The sequence below is a fragment of the Salvelinus sp. IW2-2015 genome, linkage group LG22 (genome assembly GCF_002910315.2).
Source record: "Salvelinus sp. IW2-2015 linkage group LG22, ASM291031v2, whole genome shotgun sequence".
Lineage (NCBI taxonomy): Eukaryota > Metazoa > Chordata > Actinopteri > Salmoniformes > Salmonidae > Salvelinus > Salvelinus sp. IW2-2015.
Genome location: NC_036862.1, coordinates 21,214,650 through 21,229,783, shown reverse-complemented (window position 1 = coordinate 21,229,783; position 15,134 = coordinate 21,214,650). Strand labels below are relative to the sequence as shown.

At 44.8% G+C, this 15,134-nt stretch overlaps 1 protein-coding gene across 1 annotated transcript; it reads right to left on the bottom strand.

Annotated features, from left to right (window-relative positions):
• Positions 1–5,005: 5,005 nt before the first annotated feature.
• On the bottom strand, positions 5,006–14,629 carry LOC111949924 (NAD(+) hydrolase SARM1). The gene is made up of 10 exons (XM_023967276.2): positions 14,061–14,629; positions 13,496–13,883; positions 13,119–13,349; positions 10,110–10,322; positions 9,125–9,216; positions 8,798–8,991; positions 8,417–8,549; positions 7,998–8,187; positions 5,487–5,608; positions 5,006–5,254 (listed from the first exon to the last, which is right to left on the bottom strand). Exons 1-10 carry the CDS (start codon positions 14,537–14,539, stop codon positions 5,122–5,124), a joined length of 2,175 nt encoding a protein of 724 aa, XP_023823044.1. The 5' UTR covers positions 14,540–14,629; the 3' UTR covers positions 5,006–5,121.
• Positions 14,630–15,134: the final 505 nt, after the last annotated feature.

Sequence of the window (15,134 nt, the reverse complement as noted above, 5' to 3'; positions counted from 1 at the left end):
AACTGTAGTTATTTGAACCAAGGATTCTGCAAGTGCAAGGTTTCTTTAAAGATATGAATGCACAATACAATGTTTTGAACATTGAACAGCCTGTATTACAAGTGATGACTGTTTTGAGTTTTGTGTCTAGAGTTTTGAAAAATGACCAAGGTTCTGAAATTAGTGCCAAAGTGATTGTAAACAACTGTAATACCCACACTACTATATCAAACAATCCAGGGGTAGGCAGAAAATACATGACTCAGAAAATATGAAATTCAATAACAGTGGATCTCGATGTCACCCTAGCATACGAGCAGCAGATAGATTGGCTTTAGCCCAACTTGTCCAGACTCAACCATTAGTATCTCTTAACAAAACGAGACTGATCGGCTTCTAGCAGCAGTCAGGGAGTACTGAGTTACACTGCTTACAGTTTACTGTCATCCCTCCATTCAACAGATAGCCCAGTCTAACCCCTTAAGTGGCCTCACACAGCAACCCTGTCACCCCTCCATACAATACACATACACAGAGAAGTCTCTGTGTGTTTGTGTGTCTGTGTCTGTCAATTGATGGCTTAGTCTAAACTCCCTGCTCCCTAAAGTGTTCCCACATAGCAACACATGATAACCCCTGAACATGAGGTCTCAGCTAACACACACACCACACACACTGACCTGGGTTCAACCCTCAGTAGCACAGAGGGGCAACCAGATCTCGTATAACACATTTAAATGGTGCAACGGAACTGAGAGGTTGAGGCCAGGGGAAGGGTTGAAGCATTACTGTCATTCAGTATTTGTGATGATTTCTTTTGATTGGCTGTTAGGGGGAAGGAAGGCCCATGACAGGCCTACTGGCTTCCTATTTTCTGATTTTGTATTTTATTTAACTAGGCAAGTCAGTTAAGAACAAATTCTTATTTACAATGACGGCCTAGGAACAGTGGGTTAACTGCCTTGATCAGGGGTAGAACGACAGATTTTTACCTTGTCAGCGCTGGGATTCGCTCTAGCAACCGATCGGTTACTGGCCCAACGCTCTAACCACTAGACTACCTGCCACCCCAAATCATGTAACCAATGTTTCCAATGCACTGACTGGAAGTTGCTTTGGATTAAAGTTTCTGCCAAATGACTAAAATGTAAATGTAAACTCAGCAAAAAAAGAAACGTCCCTTTTTCAGGACCCTGTCTTTCAAAGATAATTCATAAAAATTCAAATAACTTCACAGACTTCATTGTAAAGGGTTTAAACACTGTTTCCCATGCTTGTTCAATGAACCATAAACAATTAAGGAACATGCACTGTGGAACGGTCGTTAAGACACTAACAGCTTACAGACGGTAGGCAATTAAGGTTGCAGTTATGAAAACTTAGGACACTAAAGAGGCCTTTCTATTGACTCTGAAAAACACCAAAAGAAAGATGTCCAGGGTCCCAGCTTATCTGTGTGAACGTGCCTTAGGCATGCTGCAAGGAGGCATGAGGACTGCAGATGTGGCCAGGGCAATAAATTGCAATGTCCGTACTGTGAGACGCCTAAGACAGCGCTACAGGGAGACAGGACGGACAGCTGATCGTCCTCGCAGTGGCAGACCACGTGTAACAACACCTGCACAGGATCGGTACATCCGAACATCACACCTGTGGGACAGGTACAGGATGGCAACAACAACTGCCTGAGTTACACCAGGAACGCACAATCCCTCAATCCCATCAGTGCTCAGACTGTCCCCAATAGGCTGAGAGAGGCTGGACTGAGGGCTTATAGGCCTGTTGTATAGCACGTCCTCACCAGACATCCCCGGCAACAACGTTGCCTATGGGCACAAACCCACCATCGCTGGACCAGACAGGACTGGCAAAAAGTGCTCTTCACTGACGAGTCGTAGTTTTGTCTCACCAGGGGTGATGGTCGGATTCACGTTTATCGTCGAAGGAATGAGCGTTACTCCGAGGCCTGTACTCTGGAGCAGGATCGATTTGGAGGTGGAGGGTCCATCATGGTCTGGGGCGGTGTGTCACAGCATCATCGGACTGAGCTTGTTGTCATTGCAGGCAATCTCAACACTGTGTGTTACAGGGAAGACATCCTCCTCCCTCATGTGGTACCCTTCCTACAGGCTCAGCCATACTGCTCGTTTTTTCATGATTTCCTGCAAGACAGGAATGTTAGTGTTCTCCCATGGCCAGCGAAGAGCACGGATCTCAAACCCATTGAGCGCGTCTGGGACCTGTTGGATCAGAGGGTGAGGGCTAGGGCCATTCCTTCCAGAAGTGTCCGGGAACTTGCAGGTGCCTTGGTGGAAGAGTGGGGTAACATCTCACAGCAAGAACTGGCAAATCTGGTGCAGTCCATGAGGAGGAGATGCACTGCAGTACTTAATGCAGCTGGTGGCCACACCAGATACTGACTGTTACTTTTGATTTTGACCCCCCCTTTGTTCAGGGACACATTATTCCATTTCTGTTAGTCACATGTCTGTGGAACTTGTTCAGTTTATGTCTCAGTTGTTGAATCTTGTTATGTTCATACGAATATTTACACATGTTAAGTTTGCTGAAAATAAACGCAGTTGACAGTGAGAGGATGTTTCTTTTTTTTCTGAGTTTATGTGAGAAAATATTGTGAATTGATTTTGTCTGCACCGTACAGTATAACTGATTTTGTCTGCACCGTACAGTATAACTGATTTTGTCTGCACCGTACAGTATAACTGATTTTGTCTGACACCGTTACAGTATAACTGATTTTGTCTGCACCGTACAGTATAACTGATTTTGTCTGCACCGTACAGTATAACTGATTTTGTCTGCACCGTACAGTATAACTGATTTTTAGATACAGTGAATGATATTTATCATCTTTAAAAAGGGAACGAATTAATGATTAAATCATGCAGATGATATACTTGGTAACACTTAACTTTAAGTGGCTTCTTATGAAATGTTATTGCCTTATAAAACATTCATAGCACCTTGTAGATTCAGTCGTGGAACATATGAAACTCTACAATAAAGCAAGACACAAAAGTTTGTGTTTTATCATGAGCGTTTCACAACTATGGACCTTCTGCCTCATGCCTTACTGATTTAGTCTGCACTTTCATAAAACGATTGCATCTATTAGCTGCTAAGAATATGTTAATTATAATAAGGCATTATAACGCTTCATAAAAATCTATTTCAAGTACAGTGTTGCACAGAAAGAATCACAGACGTACTGTATCCTCAGGTTAGTAGTTTTTATTGCGTCACAGTATTGTTAAATGACAACGCTGCCTAAATCTTAAATAAAAGAAGTAAACAAGAACCTGTCCATGTATACAGTATTTAATCAACATACCTGTATTGAGAGCAACACATATATTAAGGCAACAGGGGAAATAGCCCAGARGAGCCATCAAAACAGTGACAAGATGTAGCTAGTAGTGCTGAGAGCAAATACTGTAGCTTTAGACTGAGGTGACATTTTGTGTTTGCCTTCCTGCAAACCATTTAGCACAAGGTGTGGGTACATACAGTATCTACATCATTAACAGATATGAATCTACAAAACAAACATGTCACTGAACCTAAGAATTCCATGTTTAAAATAATGTTTTACCAATCCACTTCATTTAATTATAAATAAGATAACCTGGTGATTTTATGACTTCTGCGGTCATTTTGCAACACGTACGTAATATCTAAACTGATAACCAGATACTGCATGATTGTTTTGGTTGGATGTTTCTAGAATCTTTATCTTGTCACAGATAATAGTATAGTAAGATTGTAGGTGATTTAGACAGGGGTGGTGCATGCTGGTACATGTCTAAGAAGGATCCTCAATGTGAGCCAAGTATACAGTATTTAGCTCTGCCCTCAATGTGATAACATTTATCTACTGAACTGCTTCTATCCAATAGATACAAGCAAGTGAACTAAGGCTAACTGTCAAGCAGCCAAATTAATGACAGAATCTCTTAGCGTTATGAAGGAACCAAACCACAAATCAGTATTGTAGATACAGCGGTTTAGCCAAACAAAGTAATGCAGCATGTTGTGACTGTATACTACAAGACTTTCTGACAGGAAGATGATGGAACCGTTTTCATGGAGTAGCTTCAGCCTTAAGGGGTAGTGTAGATATTGGTTTTGTAAACTAATTGTATCTTTGTGAACAGAGCGTCTATCCATTTTCACATCAGCAAGATGCATTGATAATGGTATTTGTCATTGCCTTAAGCTTCGTTGAGAGAGATAGTTCTTTGTGAACTTCTGGTTGTTGTTAAGCACATGAGCGCAGGTTTGTAATGAGTATATGTAGCTGGTGGGATCTGAACCCCTCTCTCCTGGTCCGGAAACTAACATCTCAACCATTAGGCTAATTCCCCCTTGGGCAGAGGGTGACACTTGCTTTAAGTAACAGGCAGGGCTACCTCATCACGAGAACAGGATTCCAAATCACCGTTACATAGAGATCGTACATTATCTCTGTTGGATTAAGCTGTTTGCCATCACCTAGGTTACACTATTGTAAAGAGACATATCAAATACGGGCAACAGTTGACCACCAATGAGCATACAGGGTTTCATTTATAAACACCATGAGAAAAAAAGAGATATAGTTTACACTGGATCATGATTAAAAACCAGGATATTGTTTCGTCTTAGAAAGTATGGGCCTATTTAAGACAATGAGAGTGTAGTGCTATTTAGAGGCAACAGAGATACTCCAGATTGTTATTACATGTTATGCTCGGTGCCAGCGATAGCTGATATATCACACTGGTTATTTCCTGAGAGACACAAAATATCCCTGACCACGCCAATAACAGCTTATGACTGTGGCCCTGCAGTTTAMGGGAGTAGTACATGGTATTTAGAAGTGCTGAAACCCCAAATTACATTTAGTATTTACGCTATGGACTATAACTTCATTAACTTTACATCTGGATCAGCGGCTAGTAGCAAAGCCATCTCATTAGCATATGATCTAAATACAGCCTATTAAACATGTCTTCACATGCACAGGGTTAGAGCTCACCAACCAGAGCTCAGAGCACGCTCTGTTTGGTATTATTGATTACTGATCACTATTGGTCACCATTTTACATCATCACAGACCAGAGGACCTCCAATCAGAGGCCTCTATTTCTTCTGTGGTCCCTGAGGCCCCTTGGGGCAGTCTGTCTTGGGGCTGTCGGTCAGATCTTGGCTGGGGTTGCCCATGAGGAAACGTAGGATCTTCTCAATGGTGGCCTCCTGGTACTCATGGGACCACCTGTATCCAGAGAGAGAGAGGAAGGGAGGGAGAGTCAGAGGAAGAGAGAGGGAAGGAGAAAGAGAGGGAGAAAGAGAGAGAGAGGTGAAGAGAGATGGAAAGAGAAATTGATAGAGAAAGAGGGAGAACGAAAATGAAAGATAGATTTGATTCCTACACTTCAGATAAATGCCCAAACTGCCAATCATTCTCAAACAGATTCTGCGGTACTGTATCTCTCTCTGTGACTCACTTAATGCCATTGAAGTTTAGGATAGTTTTCATGTCCTCGGGAAGAGTGTTTGGGTCAGGCCACAGGAAGTTATCAGTTACAGGGACAATGTTCTTCTTTCCAGCCAGAGCTGTGACAATCTCCTGCAGGATTTACGAGAGGTACGTTAAATCACGGACAGACACAGAATGCACCCGCAGACATGGAATGTCTACACTTGGAAGGGGCAGGGGTATATGGGAAAAATAATCTCTCAACTATAACATTGTTCTGTATGGAGGGGACCTCTCTATGTCTAATATTGTATATCACCAACATATAGATGGAACATCTAGACATGTAAAGGCCAGGGTGACCGGATTATACACATAGAAAAGAATTGCAATTCCATCTAGATACTATAGGATCTACAGTTGAAATCGGAAGTTTACATACACCTTAGCCAAATACATTTAAACTCAGTTTTACACAATTCCTGACATTTAATCCTAGTAAAAAATCCCTGTCTTTGGTCAGTTAGGATCACCACTTTATTCTAAGAATGTGAAATGTCAGAACAATAGTAGAGAGAATGATTTATTTCAGCTTTTATTTCTTTCATCACATTCCCAGTGGGTCAGAAGTTTACATACACTCAATTAGTATTTGGTAACATTGCCTTGAAATTGTTTAACTTCGGTCAAATGTTTCGAGTAGCCTTCCACAAGCTTCCCACAATAAGTTGGATGAATTTTGGCCCATTTCTCCTGACAGAGCTGGTGTAACTGAGTCAGGTTTGTAGGCCTCCTTGTTCGCACACACTTTTCAGTTCTGCCCACAATGCTTGGGGTCATTGTCCATTTGAAAGACCCATTTGCGACCAAGCTTTAACTTCCTGACTGACGTCTTGAGATGTTGCTTCAATATATCCACATAATTTTCCTTTCTCATGATGCCATCTATTTTGTGAAGTGCACCAGTCCCTCCTGCAGCAAAGCACCCCCACAACATGATGCTGCCACCCCCGTGCTTCACGGTTGGGATGGAGTTCTTCGGCTTGCAAGCATCCCCCTTTTTCTTCCAAACATAACGATGGTCATTATGGCCAAACAATTCTATATTTGTTTCATCAGACCAGAGGACATTTCTCCAAAAAGTACGATCTTTGTCCCCATGTGCAGTTGCAAACCGTGGTCTGGCTTTTTTATGGCGGTTTTGGAGAAGTGGCTTCTTCCTTGCTGAGCGGCCTTTCAGGTTATGTCGATATAGTACTCGTTTTACTGTGGATATAGATACTTTTGTACCTGTTTCCTCCAGCATCTTCACAGGGTCCTTTGCTATTGTTCTGGGATTGATTTACATATTTCGCATCAAAGTACGTTCATCTCTAGGAGACAGAACGCGTCTCCTTCCTGAGCGGTATGATGGCTGCGTGGTCCCATGGTGTTTATACTTACGTACTATTTTTGTACAGGTGAACGTGGTACCTTCAGGCTTTTGGAAATTGCTCCCAAGGATGAACCAGACTTGTGGAGGTCTACAATTTTTTTTCTGAGGTCTTGGCTGATTTCTATTGATTTTCCCATGATGTCCAGCAAAGAGGCAGTGAGTTTGAAGATAGGCCTTGAAATACATCCACTGGTACACCTCCAATTGACTCAAATTATGTCAATTAGCCTATCAGAAGCTTCTAAAGCCATGACATAATTTCTGGAATTTTCCAAGCTGTTTAAAGGCACAGTCAACTTAGTGTATGTAAACTTCTGACCCACTGGAATTGTGATACAGTGAATTATAAGTGAAATAATCTGTCTGTAAACAATTGTTGGAAAAATGTATTGTGTCGTGCACAAAGTAGATGTCCTAACCGACTCGCCAAAACTATAGTTTGTTAAAAATTAATTTGTGGAGTGGTTGAAAAACGAGTTTTAATGACACCAACCTAAAAGTATGTAAACTTCCGACTTCAACTGTATGTGAGAATGCTGTTCATCGACTACAACTCAGCGTTCAACACTATAGGGCCCTCCAAGCTCATCACCAAGCTCAGGACCCTGGGACTGAACTCCTCCCTCTGTTCTCCATCCTGGACTTCCTGACGGGCCGCCCCCATGCGGTGAGGGTAGGCAACAACACATCCGCTACGCTAACACTCAACACGTAGGCCCTCATCACATACGCTGCTGCTACTGTTTATTACCTATCCTGTTGCCTAGTCACTTTAGCCCTACCTGTAATCACATATCTAACTCAATTACCTCTTACCCCTGCACAAGGACTCGGTACTGGTACCCTGTGTACATAGCCAAGTTATCTTTACTCATTGTGTATTTATTCTGTGTGTTATTCTTTTTTCTATATTTTTCTCTCTGCATTGTTGGAAAGGGTCCGTAAGTAAGCATTTCACTGTTTGTCTACACCTGTTGTTTACGAAGCAAGTGACAAATACAAATTGATTTTAACATCTAGACAGGTAGCTGCAGCTGTATACTATTGGATCTATATTGTTCTGTATGCAGCACCCATCTATGTATAGATCTATCTATGTCTGACCTTGTGTACCCAGTCCTTCATGCCAGTGTCGCCCATGCACTTGTCGAGGGCATTGGCAGACAGCACCAGGATGAAGTTCCGTGCACGCTGGACGCTCTGGATCAGCTTGTCAGCAAACTTCCCTGCTTCCAGCTTCTCCACATCAATGAACACACTGAAACCTCTGACCTGAAGGTGGACCTTCAACAGACTGGGGGGAGAGAGGGAGGGGAGGGGAGAGAGAGGGAGTGGAGAGAGGGAGACAGAGAAAAAGGTGGGGAGAAAGTAAGGATTGACGATCTACAGATCTTAAGACTCCAGATAATCCTGACGAACCTGATTAAGTTGTTTATCTTCCAAAGCTCCCTAGCTTTCCCTCTCTTTCCCTCTCCCTAGGTTTCCCGCTCTCCCTCTCCCTCTCCATCTCCCTCTCTCCATACCTGGCGAGCTGGGAACCGGTGGTCCTGCGGTAGCTAATAAACACATCCGGTCCAGGGGGTTGGGCATCGGTCAGACATGGCTTAATCGGCCTACGGGTGGCTGCCAGGATCTTGGCGCGGTGGATGCCGTTCTCTAGAAGGAGAAAATGAATACTTTATTCTCCATTATAAACTGGTTGGTTCGAGCCCTGAATGCTGATTGACTGACAGCCGTGGTATTCTACGGGTATGACAAAACATTTATTTTTACTGCTCCACTTTGCATCGTGCCTAAGAACAGCACTTAGCTGTGGTATATTGGCAATATACCACACCCCCTCGGGCCTTATTGCTTAATTGTCTCGCAGGGGACGTAAATGTGTCTTTTGGTTCACAACCCACCTATGTAACAGTCTGACTGGAGCTGCTGGTCGGTGAGGTGGAGGACGTTCTTGCGGTCCACTCCAGACTGTACCAGGCCGTAGGTGTACTGGCGGAAGCGCGGGTCCACCTCACCCAGCCAGTCAGCCATGTTGTTGGGGTCACAGGTCGAGTAGTTGGCGTAGGTCTTCAGCACGCGCAGGTCACGGAGGAACCTAGAAGACAACACAAAATGGAGTGGGCAGTGTAAATCAGGGATTTTATTTCAATGTTCAATTTCACTGAAGTTGACTGGTGTAGCAGACGTTTTATAAGCTTGACATAAACTTGACAGACGACTGAACTAACCTCTTGCGAGTGAGTCCTGCAGTCATACCCAGGTCAGTGCTCAGATCCTGGTCTGTGATGTTAAGCAGTAGGTCGCCATCCACTTGCAGCTCCTGAAGGACGGGCACAGAGAGGAGAAAGAAAGACTGAGTGAATATAGTGAGCAAGAGGCTAAGGAGAAATACAGGTAACTGCCAAAATAAAGGGAACACCAACATAAAGTGTCTTAATAGGGCGTTGGGTCATCACAAACCAGAACAGCAATACACCTTGACATAGATTCTACTAGTGTCTTGAACTCTATTGGAAGGATGCGACACCATTTTTCCATGAGAAAATCATTTGGTGTTTTGTTGATGGTGGTGGAAAACGCTGTCTCAGGCGCCGCTGCAGCAGAATCTCCCAAAAGTGTTTAATTGGGTTGGGATCTGGTGACTGAGACGGCCATGGCATTTGGTTTACATCGTTTTCATGCTCATCAAACCATTCAGTGACCACTCATGCCCTGTAGATGGGGCCATAGTCATGTTATGGGGACATAGCCGTGGTAGACAAAATAATGGCCAAATTAATGGCCTGCCCAGAATTTTTATACATGACCCTAAGCATGATGATATGTTAATTGCATAAATAACTCAGGAACCACACCTGCGTGAAAGCACCTGCTTTCAATGTACTTTGTATCTCTCATTTACTCAAGTGTTTCCATTATTTTGACAGTTACTTGTAGGTATCCATATCTAATCGATATGAAACCAACAGTCACCCTTATATTTCTCAACATCTCTCCAAGGACTATAGAAGAGCATTCTCATTCGTTATGTTCAAACCTTGTCTTTTGCTATCGCTATCGCTATCGCCATCTCTATCTCTATCTCTCTTTCTCTCACACACAACACACACACACACACACACACACACACACCACACACACACACACACACACACACACCACACACACACACACACACACACACACACACCAGAGAGACATAGAAACACACACCTGGAAGCGCGTCAGTGTAGCGCTGAATCCAATCACTTGGAGCCATCTCTGCACCTCACCACCCTTCCAGTTGGGCACGGAGGACAGGATACGTCGTGGAACCTCCTCCCCCATCATCCTTAGTGCACGCTTGGCCAGGGCACAGGCCGTCCCATTGCTGGAGTACATGACGATCCTTTTCAGGCTCTGCACCGCACCTATCTCCTGGAAGATCTAGGAGGAAGAATGCACACACATTCAATTGTATGTCTATTGATATTGTAGGACCGGTGATTTTAACACAGGGAAACTGAACTTAACTATTTTTTACCAAATGTTTTACCACCATGTCACCTGTACAACTACAGGCAACAAAACTCTTTATCACATTTACTCCAAACACAGAAACACATACAAGGCTCTACCTCGCCATCCCTTTAGCAAATCTGACCATAACTATCCTCCTGATTCCTGCTTACAAGAAAACAGGAAGTACCAGTGAAGCGCTCAATACGGAAGTGGTCCGATGAAGCGGATGCTAAGCTAAGGGACTATTTCATTAGCACAGACTGGAAAAGTTCCGGAATTCATCCGATAACATTGAGGAGTTTACCACATCAGTCACCGGCTTCATTAGTAAGTGCATCAATGACGTCTTCCTGAAAGTGACCGTACGTACCCCAATCAAATAACATGGATTACAGGCAACATCTGAACTGAGCTGCAGGCTAGAGCTACTGCTTTCAAGGAGCATCCTGCTACAACCTCTGACGAGCCATCAAACAGGCAAAGGATCAATACAGAACTAAGACCAAATCCTACTACACCGGCTCTAAAGCTCGTCAGATGTGTCAGGGCTTGCAAACTATCACGGATTACAAAGTGAAATGCAGCAGCGAGCTGCCCAGTGATGCAAGCCTACCATACGAGCTAAATGCCTTCTATGCTCGCTTTGAGGCAAGTAACACTGAACCATGCATGAGAGCACCAGCAGTTCCGGACKACTGTGTGATCTCGCTGTCAGTAGCCGATGTAAGACCTTTAAACATGTTAACAATTACAAGGCCGTGGGGCTAGACGGATACCAGAACGCGTACTCAGAGCATATGCTGAGATTTTCAACCTCTCCCTGACCGAGTCTGTAATACCTACATGTTTCAAGCAGACCACCGTAGTCCCTTCACCCAAGAACGTCAAGGTAACCTGTCTAAATGACTATCGCCCAGAGCACTCATATCTGTAGCCATGAAATGCTTTGAAAGGCTGGTCATGGCACACATCATCACCATCATCCCAGACACGCTGGACCCACTCCAATTCGCATATCGCCCCAACAGATGACAGTATCTCTATTGCACTCCACACTGCCCTCTCCCACCTGGACAAGAGGCACACCTATGTGAGAATGCTATTCATTGACTACAGCTCAGCATTCAATACCATAGTGCCCTCCAAGCTTATCACTAAGGTCAGGACCCTGGGACTGAACACCTCCCTCTGCAACTGGATCCTGGACTTCCTGGCGGGGCATCCTCAGGTGGTGAGAGTAGGCAACAACACATCCGCCACACTGACCCGCAACACGGGGGCCCTTCAGGGGTGCGTCCTTATTCCCCTCCTGTACTCCCTGTTCATCCACAACTGCGTGTCTGTGCACGACTCCAACACCATCATTATGTTTTCTGATGACACGTCAGTGGTAGGCCTGATCACCGACAACAATAAGACCACCTACAGAGAGGAGGTCAGTGACATGACAGTGTGGTGCCAGGACAACAACTTCTCCCTAAATGTCAGCAAGACAAAGGAGCTGATTGTGGACTACAGGAAACGTAGGGCCGAGTACGCCCCCATCCACATCATCAGTGATTCAAGTTCCTTGTGTCCACATCACTAAGGAATTAACATGGTCCACAACGCCTCTTCCCTTTTAGGGGGCTGAAAAGATTTGGCATGGGCCCTCAGATCCTCAAAAGGTTCTACAGCTGCACCATTGAGAGCATCTTGACTGGCTGCATCACCGCTTGGTATGGTAACTGCTTGGCATCCGACCGCAAGACGCTACAGAGGGTAGTGTGTATGGTTCAGTGCATCACTTGGGTCAGAGGAAGGCCCTAAAAATGTTCAAAGACTTCATTCACCCAAGTCATAGACTGTTCTCTCTGCTACCGAACGGCAAGCGGTACCAATGCACTGCAAGTCTGGAACCAACAGGACTCTGAACAGCTTCTACCCCCAAGCCATAAGACTATTAAATAGTTAACCAAATAGCTACCTGGACTATCTGCATTGAACCTTTTTGCTCTTTTGACTGATTACATATGCTCTGCTACTGTTTATTATCTATCCTGTTACCTAGTCACATTACCCCTACCTATATGTACATATCTAACTCAATTACCTCGTACCCCTGCACAAGGACTCGGTACTGGTACCATGTGTATATAGCAAAGTTATCGTTACTCATTGTGTATTTATTCCTTGTGTTATTATGTTTCTATATCTCTCTCTCTACATTGTAGGGAAGGGCCCGTAAGTAAACATTTCACTGTTAGACTACCCATGTTGTTTATGAAGCATGTGACAACTACAATTTGATTTGATCTATAGTTAGGAAGTGGGCACCAGAAGTAGTTTTAGGCCCCATAAGGTTGTTGGATGGAATCCCTGTATCCACTACCTACTAAAGCAGGGTTTCCCAAACTCAGTCCTCGGGACCCCAAGGGGTGCACGTTTTGGTTTTTGCACTAGCACTACACAGCTGATTAAATTAATCAACTAATCATCAAGCTTTGATAATATGAATCAGCTGTGTAGTGTTAGGGCCAAAACTAAAACGTGCATCCTTCGGGTTCTGAGGACAGAGTTTGGGAAACGCTGGACTATAGTGCTTACCAACCATGTCGTGACTTGGAGAGCTACAGGAAGGGTGTGCAAGCTTTTGTTCCAGCCCAGCACTCACATCTGAATTCAGCGAATCAACTGCTCATCAAGGATGAACCAGTTGTGCTTTTGTTCCCTGATACTGACCTTGGTGTTGCGCTGGCGTGACTTGATGCTGGTTTCGACACACAGGTAGAAGGCAGCGATACATTTCCCCTCCAGTCTGGCACCATCCAGTAGTGGCAGGAGCTGCTGTAGGTCTGCAGCCGTCCTCCCCTGCATGCTGTCTGCACTGTCCAGCAAGCTCCGGGCAAACTCATCAGGGTCCAGAGAAGCAATAAAGGGCTCCACCAGCTCCAATGTCCCGGACTTCACCACCTATAATAAGACATTTAACAGAAACTTTAATCCAAGGTGATTTACAGGGTTATGCACATCCATATGGGTGGCCCGAGCAGGAATCGAACCAACCACCCTAGCGTTACAAGCGCCATGCTCTACTAACTGAGCCACACATGACCCACCTCCTTCTCAATCTCCCGGTTATTGGCGAGCACGGCCACCGCTAAACACGCATGGAAGCGGATGAGTTCGTCCTCTTTGGAGAACGCCAATGGAAACAACCACTCAGCTGCCTGCTTCTCAATCATCAGCCGCTGGCAGCGATGGCCGCCATACATGGCACAGTTGGCGAGCGCAACGGCACAGTGGCGAAGGACGGTGGGGTCGGTACCGCGACACCAGAAGAGCAGGGCATCCAGGGCGCCGTTGGCGATGAGCTGGGCAGACGTCTCCTCTGTGTGTTTGAACATGTGCTCCAGGATGCCTGAGACACTGCGGGCCAGCTGGGCATCCTCTGTCTCCCTCGTCAGGTTCAGGATCACCCCCAGACCCATGCGAGCCACGTAGTCTCTGAAGAGGAAGAGAGAGAGAGGTGAAAAGGGTCAACAAAAAGACGAGTATACAACTAGGTTTATAAAGACTAAGACTTACTGTATGTGGGTCCTGGAAACTGGCCCTAACGGTTAGGACCAAGACAATATTTTGTATAACAGAAAAAGTGCATGTAGGCATGTAGTGAATACACACCTGTTCTCAGAGACCAGTATCTGCTCCAGTAGTTTGGCAGACTCATAGGTGATCTCCACAGCAGGTGTCATGAGGAGTTGCAGGAGCAGCTCCAGTCCTCCATCCAGTCGTATCCTGTTGCATATCTCCTCTGCAACCTGCCTGCCCACAGTGGGTAGAACCCAGGCCTCCTCTACTAACTGGAACGTTTCTGCTATGGCCCTGCGGGTCTCATCTAGATCCGAGGTATCTTTGGCTGATTTCAGTGTCTTGATAGCGGAGCGCAGGGCTGGGAGCGAGGTGTCCAAAACATCCTGAACGTCGGCACCATAGACACCCGGCGAGACCGGTGGTGCTTTCGGTTCCGAGGATGAGCTAGAGCTGCCCGACCTCCGGTTCCCAATCCGGCTGACATATTCCGGTACTGTGAGTCTTTCAGAGCTGAACATGGAGAGGTATCGATAGAGTCTCCAGAGGAAAACGGTTAGAGATAAGAGCATCCACCGACTAGCTCTGACAGGGCCCAGAGGGCTTGTGGCAGGCCCTGATCAATAACAGATCAATTGTCTATTTCTCAGGAGAAATAAACGTGTGCATATTAACCTGGTTAGAACTGAATGGGAAACTATGTTTGTCTTGCATTCGAGTTGTTTAGATACTTAAACAAACCACAATAGGTGAAATTATAATCCCATCATCTCTACTGGATGCTAAACTTTAAATGAAAACTGACAGCTTTTAGTAAATTGCATCATCATCACACTGATGTCATCTTTGAAAATAAGTAGATAAAGACTTACTCATCTCGCATCATCATGACCAAGCAGTCACACTATGCTTGCATTTAAACACGGATGTCCTCCGTTTTCTCCTATCATTTACACGAGGCCTTCTTGGATCAAATTATGTCTACTCAGAATAACCCGAGTCCAAATAAATGATCACGCCTCCACTGTATCCACTATGAAATAATGTATCACCACTGCAGAAGTTCACAAAGCTGCTAGACGGGATTTTTTTCTCTCTAAAAGCCCATTACACAAATGACGTTTACCAGCTGGATGGAGAAATATAAACAGCTCTGTTGTCTTCTGT

What these genes read in the sequence shown, in the direction of transcription:
- LOC111949924 (XM_023967276.2), bottom strand. Translation starts at nt 14,539, where the DNA reads ATGCTCTTATCTCTAACCGTTTTCCTCTGGAGACTCTATCGATACCTC. An exon ending in CACGCCAGCGCAACACCAAG is followed by an intron (nt 10,323 to 13,118) that starts GTCAGTATCAGG and finishes TCTTCCTCCTAG; the next exon opens with ATCTTCCAGGAGATAGGTGC. An exon ending in TGAAGGACTGGGTACACAAG is followed by an intron (nt 5,609 to 7,997) that starts GTCAGACATAGA and finishes TAAATCCTGCAG; the next exon opens with GAGATTGTCACAGCTCTGGC.